At 43.2% G+C, this 7094-nt stretch overlaps 1 protein-coding gene across 1 annotated transcript; it reads right to left on the bottom strand.

Annotated features, from left to right (window-relative positions):
* Positions 1–1374: 1374 nt before the first annotated feature.
* Positions 1375–5307, bottom strand: LOC118627759 (60S ribosomal protein L27-like). Its single transcript, XM_036258235.1, has 2 exons — positions 4893–5307; positions 1375–1445 (listed from the first exon to the last, which is right to left on the bottom strand). The coding sequence occupies exons 1-2, from the start codon at positions 5293–5295 to the stop codon at positions 1375–1377; spliced, it is 474 nt and encodes a 157-aa protein (XP_036114128.1). The 5' UTR covers positions 5296–5307.
* Positions 5308–7094: the final 1787 nt, after the last annotated feature.

Genomic DNA, 7094 nt, shown 5'->3' with positions numbered 1-7094 from the left:
TTCCTGCTGATTTTTCCAGCCAGAAATGATGGGGACTTCTCTTCCTGTCACTGGAACCCTGAGCGGGGGCACCTGGTGTGGGACTGGGACCCCTCAGTCTTCAGGGAGGACCTTCCCAGTCGAGGTGTCCTCCTGATTTTTATCCGCCACACGTGGGTGTGGGACCAGCCCCTCGCGCCTCCGCCCCTCCTACCCGTCTGGATGTGGCTGCTGCTTTAATTCCGTAGTTGTAGGACTTCCATTCCGCTTGATTTCAGGCAGTTTTGAATGATGGTTGTTCTGTAGTTTAGTTGTAACTTTGATGTGGTTGTGGGAGGATGCGATACCACGTTTACCATCCGGACAGGAAGCCAGCTGCTGATAACATTTTTTGAAGCTGAATGCACTGATTTTAAAGTCTATGGACTTCACACACAATGTCTCAAAAGCCCTCCTCGTTGACCTCAGAGCATGCTAGCTCAACTTAGAGGAATTCCACACTTCCTCATTATTGACCAGCTCATGATCCTTGGCTCTAAGAGACAAACTCTGCTCTTTCCTTGCTCTTAGTTCTTTTCACATTATGCTGAGAAAACAAAAGGATGTGTATAGTCTGTATAATTCTATGCATATGAAGTTCTAGAATCAGCAAACTAATCCATAGGGATAGAAATCAGGCCTCCCTGGCCGGTTTGGTTCAGCAGTCAGAGCGTCGGCCTGCGGTCCAGAGAGACACAGGTTCGGTTCCGGCTAAGGGCACGTACCTCAGTTGCAGTTTGTCCCCGGCCCCGGTTGGGTCGTGCGGGTGACAGCCACTCGATGTGTCCCTTTCACATTGATGTTTCTCTCTCTCTCTCTCTCTCTCTCTCTCTCTCTCTCTCTCTCTCTCTCTCCCTCCCTCCCTCCCACTCTACCTGAGCAAAATATCGAAAAATGTCCTCAGGTGAGGACAAAAAAACAAAATTTAGAAAAAAAAAAGAAAGAAAGCAGGCCTCTGGGGACTGGCTGGGGAGGAGTGCCTGCAGGGGGCACAGGGAACTCTTGGGGTTGTTGAAAATGTTCTGTATCTTGACAGGTGTATATATTTGTCAAAGCTCAACAAATAGTTCACTTAAATGTGTGTGTTTTATTGTGTGTAAATTATATCTCAACAAATTTGCTTTTATGTCTTTTTTAATGCCTTTGAAATTTATGACAAGTATCACATCATTCTAAGACTTGAGCTTCCTGACAGTTGCCTTTCAGTTCCAGGCCACATTTGAAAGGTAGTCCTCCTCCGTCTTTGTGCACGTCCTTTGATATCTGAGTTTGCTAGAGAATTTACTAGGCTGACAAGTGTGTCTCTTTAGATAACTTCCTGTTCCTCCTACCCAACATCACCCTTGCTTGCAAGATTCAGAATTCATTTTGAAGCACTTCTCCCAAACGCTTGTCGTCTTCTCTATGGGGTCTCTGTCCAGGGGATCCTACCATTTATCAAAAAGTTTAGATCTGTCTTATCAAAGTCTAGGATTTACACCTAATTACACCCAACTCTCCCTGACTATCATGAACCCTAAAAACCTCATCATATTTTTCCCATGAGTTCATGTCACTTCCACTTCTCTGACCAGTTCCTTTTTTTTTTTTTAATTTTTTTTTCCTTTATTGATTTTAGAGAGCAAGTGAGAGGAAGAGAGAGATAGAAACATCAATGAGAGAGAACATCAATTGGCCACCTCTTACATGCCCCCCACTGGGGATTGAGCCCACAACCTGACCGGGAATCGAACCGGTGACCTCTTGGTGCATGGGTCGATGCTCAACCACTGAGGCACACCAGCTGGATACCAGTTTCTTCTTGTGGACAGAGTTTGGAACATACTTCATCAAGTTCTGAGAAAATGTACACTTAAAAGAATTCCTGGCCCCTGGAGCCATAGTATTTTCAGACAAAAAGAAACTTAGAGGTCAGCCCTGGCTGGTTTTGCTCAGTGGTTAGAGCGTCAGCCCACGGTCCAGAGAGACCCGGGTTTGGTTCCCGCTAAGGGCACGTACCTCGGTTGCAGTTTGTCCCCGGCCCTGGTTGGGTTGTGTGGGAAGCAGCCACTTGATAAATGGAAAAATGTCCTCAGGTGAGGATAAAAAAAAGAAGAAGAAACTTAGAGGTCAGTAATATCCCCTTTACTTGTTATATGAGACATCTAAGGTCTGAAGGGCTGAGGTGCTTGGAATCAATAGATATACATATATGTATATATAATATTTATAACATAATCATATTATAAGTATGATATAAATGTGACGCATACATACAACCATAACATATCTATACAAACACATAGATAGAAAATTCCTGGAAGAATTTTTTATTTTTGTATGAAGAACAAAAGGATTTATTGAGAATTTCTATGTACACATCTCCTTTTTATTATACATTATTCAAGGTTCTGCTTCTCACATTAGGGTAACTATATCCCCAGGAACATGCAGTAGAAGTGTACAGCGAGCAAAGCGCACAGGAGTCAGATCTTACAGGAATGATTTTACATTGTGGGACGCAATATAAAAAACATTTTTGTACTGAAACAACTGTAGACATCTTAGTGGAGTAAAAGAGAAAATCCACACAAGTTTTTTTAAATCAAGTATGTGACTTCAAAGAAATTTTGAATATATATATATATATATATATATATATATATATATATTTTTTTTTTTACTAACCTTAAAATAAAATTTAGCATTTGTTTCAATTATCAATGTAGGTAACAACCCCCAGTAGTTTTACTAGAACCCATGACATTTTCTGTGGTAGAAATCATAGATATTTCAAACCCAATTCAGTTGGTAGAAATATCTTCAATTATCACTGCATCGATCACTACTTCAAAATTACAAGGTTTTTAGCTCTCTGATAGATCACCTGTGATTGCAGTATTCTTGTGTATAAATGCTATTGAGCAACCATGAGCCTACATATTCTGTATTCCACATGGTTGCCCAGAGATGTACATTGCTTCTCAGCTACTTCATATGTACAACATTTTCTCTCTGTGTCTTTGAAAAGAGAAGGCTGAGAACATCTGGAACCACTTAGAATTCTTTTAAAACTTATTTCTGTCACAGTGGCACCCAAGTTGAAGATGAATTTACAATCATTTTCTTTTCCATGTAAGTTGTATTAAAGATGTTGATCTATTAACCTTTGGACAAAATACTTATTTCAAATGGAATTATATTTTTAAAGTCTTGGATAATTCTGGTGCTCCTTGCAAGAAGCCTCCTGTGTTTGTTTCGTAAAATGAAGTATGCAAGCTGTCATTTCATTTGCAACAAGATATTTTCATGAAACAGTATTCTTAACCCTTGTAATAATCAAACAATCAAAATGGACTGCATGTCTCTTATGACATGCACGTTGCCCTTATTGTTTTAAAATGTGGATGGTATTATTATTTAGGTATGGCAAGGCCAATAGATCAGGAGATGAGTGCCATTGATAAGATAGTTGGTTAGTGCATTCATCTGTTCAGGCTGCTATAACACAACACCACAGACTGGGTGGCATGAGCAGTAGAGAATTTATTTCTCAGTTCTGAAGGCTGGAAGTCCAGGTTCAAGGTGTCAGCAGGGCTCATGTCTGATGAAAGCTCTCCCCTTAGGATGTAGACAGTCATCTTGTCATTGTGAGCTCACATGGCCCTACCACCTTAATTCCTTAAGGGCCTACCTCCAAATACAGGCACACCGGGAGTTAGGGCTTCGACATATGAATTTTGCAGGCACCAACATTCAGTCCATAAGTTATACTCAGATCCCATGGGGTGTGAGGTAGAGTGACGAGGGAAGCACTGGGGTCAGGCAGCAGGCAGAGGGAGTGAGGAGAAAACTTGGACAAAAGCCTTCTGTGGGTTCCACAGGTACATCAGGGTAAGCAGGCTTAGGATTGGCTAGTTTGAATAATGAGCTCTGGGGTAGGGAGCTGTCCCTGGTTGTCTGGTACTTGGCTCTGGGTGGATTAGGGCAGGAGATTGTGGCCTTGAGTATGAGGGTCCAGGAGAGGGAGTGATTGGATGTGGGTTATGGTCAACAGGTTTGCATATGAAAGGCATGTTATTATCTCTAGGAATGCCCTAGGCTCTCCAGGGTCAGCAAGGCCCCAGATGTCAAAGCATCAAATACAGGAATTGGAAAATAAAAAACAAATATAGAAACTAGTGGTTGTTACACTTGTCAAAGGCTTTTTTTCACTTTTTAATGTTCTCATTCAAGCTCAGGAACAAAGGCCTTCACACCAATATGTCTTCAAATACACAATCTAACTTTAACTAACATGCATTTTCTTTTTTGGACTTTTTTTTTTTTTTTATCCTCACCCGAGGATATTTTTCCATTTTTTGTACAGATAGAGCAGGAGGGAGAGAGAAGAAGGGAGAGAGAGAGAGAGAAACATCGACGTGAAGGGACACATCGAGTGGCTGCCACCCGCACGATCAACCAGGACCGGGGACAAACTGCAACGGAGGTACATGCCCTTAGCGGGAACCGAACCCGGGTCTCTCTGTACCGCAGGCCGACGCTCTAACCGCTGAGCCAAACTGGCCAGGGCCTTTTTTGGACTTTTAATGATCGAAACAAAAAAAATCTAAAAGCGCAGCTTCTGCCCTGGCCGGTTTGGCTCAGCGGTTAGAGCGTCGGCCTGCGGTACAGAGAGACCCGGGTTCGGTTCCCACTAACGGCATGTACCTCGGTTGCAGTTTGTCCCCGGCCCTGGTTGGTCGTGCGGGTGGCAGCCACTCGATGTGTCCCTTCACGTCGATGTTTCTCTCTCTCTCTTCCTCTCTCTCCCTCCCGCTCTATCTGAACAAAAAAAAAAAATGGAAAAATGTCCTCGGGTGAGGATAAAAAAATAAATAAATAAAAATAAAAGCGCAGCTTCTGAAAGAACCATTTGTTCTTGCCGGTCTTGTACCTCTCTTCGAACTTGACCTTGGCCTCCCGTCTGGCCTTGCGTTTCAGAGCAGGGTCTCTGAAGACGTCCTTGTTGACGACAGTTTTGTCCAAGGGGATATCCACAGAGTACCTTGTGGGCATGAGGTGATTGTAGTTATAAACTTTCACAAAAGACTTGATCTTTGACCTCTTGGCAATTTTCTTCTTGCCCATGGCAGCTGTCACTTTGCGGGGATAGCGGTCAATTCTAGTCACCAGAGCATGGCTGTAGGGGCGGTCTGAGGTGCCATCATCAATGTTCTTGACGATGGCTGCTTTGCGTCCGGAGTAGCGTCCGGCCAGGACCAGCACCACCTTCCCGGGTTTCATAAACTTGCCCATTTCAATGGTAACCACCCGGGCTTAGACCAGAAAGGAAGGTCTAATATTCATTTTCAACATACTTACACATTACAAAGTATCACATAGCTATCCCAAATTTATTTTAGTTTAACATGTTGATATATTAGTTATTTATTGCTGTATAACAAGTTACCCCCAAACTAGTGACTGAAAACAACAGACATTATTTTACAGTATCTGTGGTCAGGAATTCCGGCAGCTTAGCCTGATGGTTCTGGATCAGGTTCTCTCACAAGGCCCTAATCAAGGTATCAGCCAGGGCCTCATTCCTCCCCAGACCTACAGAGAAGAATCTGCTTCCAAGCTCACTCACCGGGTTGTGGGCAGGCCTCAGTTCCTTGCCGTGTGGGCCTCTCCACAGAGCTGCTGCAGCACGAGGCAGCTGGCTACCTGTGCTGTAATGACAGAGAAAGAGAGAGAGAGCCCAAGAAGTCACAGCCTTTTTATAACCTAATCTCTGAAGTGACACCCCATAATTTCTGACATAATCCATCCATTAGAAGTGAGTCACTAGGTCCAGCCCAAACCCAAGCAGGGGGGATTACACAAGGGTGTGAATACCAAGAGCAGGATTATTGAGGGTAGGGGGTGGAGCAGTCACATTCAACACTGCCTATCATAACTGATAACTATATTTCAATACAATTGATTTTGTAATTCTATGGATGGTTTGGGGGGGGGTGTTACTTTGTTTTGTTTGCATTTAAAACATTATTCTAAGAAGGGGTCTGATGGCTTCTCCAGCTGTACAGAGCACAAATAAATTAAGAGTCCCAGCTCTAGTGCCAGACAGATCTGAATTCAAACCCTGCTTCACCTAGCAACCACATAGACCCTGGGCAATCACCTCACTTTTCAAGCACTGGTTAGCATCTATCACAGATATGTTGTAGAGATAAAGGAGATTGTGCATGTAACATTAACATTCTTCCAGGTTATTTTAAGCACCCAATAAATGGTAGTTATTATCAATATGGAAAAGAATGTGCCTGAATTTCACACATATACCTAATTTCCAATTTCACATAATTGCAAAGAATGACTGAGTTCCACTTTTCCCCCTGTTGAATACCTTAAATATCTTAAGAAAAATATGAGATGATGCCCAATGTGTCTGTACCTGCTCCCTCACCAAAAAGCACTATATAAAATAACAAATATTATTGTACCTAGAAGTATTAACACAAATGACTTCAGCATAAGATCCAAATGCTGGGCCAAAATCACCCATAGGGAGGGCACACATAACTGAAGAAGTCTCACACTGACAGAATCTCAAGCCTGACAATCAGCAGAACACTTGCCACACGGGACATAGGTAAATAGCGAAAGATGAACTAGGAGAGGAGCAAAACCCCTTTTAATCTTTCCCACTAGGTGTTCCTTTCTGCCAATGCAGTTCAATGGTAGGAGGCAGGGAAGAAACTGAAGCTACCCTGTTTTTATGTAATCTGTTTGTGAAATTCTTTTAACAGAGGGGATGCAGTATTCAGGAATCCAGTAACAAATCAGATAAAAGGTGGAGACCTGAGAGTCAGGAATGGCCTGCTGCCTCCGTTTGTCTGTTCCTATGAGTCTGAAGACTAGGAAGATGGGATGTGGAAGAGACAGGCCAACATCTCGTATATTCTGACCTGGAGCCTGGACACAGGTAGAAATGGCAGGTTCGGCCTCCCCAGAGAAAGCCTGCCCCAGCTGGTGCCCCTCGCCTGGTGGTGCAGAGTGCGCGCACGCGCACACACACACACACACACACACACAGGGACTGTGTTACAAAG

This window comes from Molossus molossus, unplaced genomic scaffold, assembly GCF_014108415.1.
Source record: "Molossus molossus isolate mMolMol1 unplaced genomic scaffold, mMolMol1.p scaffold_m16_p_1, whole genome shotgun sequence".
NCBI classification, from domain to species: Eukaryota; Metazoa; Chordata; class Mammalia; order Chiroptera; family Molossidae; genus Molossus; species Molossus molossus.
Note: the sequence above shows the minus strand (reverse complement) of the source record. Positions and strands in the feature narration are given on the sequence as shown.

Bases quoted from the DNA above. Each gene is read 5' to 3' on its own strand.
- LOC118627759 (XM_036258235.1), bottom strand. From the start codon at position 5,295: ATGGGCAAGTTTATGAAACCCGGGAAGGTGGTGCTGGTCCTGGCCGGA. The intron at 1,446-4,892 runs GCTTTTATTTTT...GATAAATGGTAG, and splicing joins ATGGTTCTTTCAGAAGCTGC to GATCCCCTGGACAGAGACCC.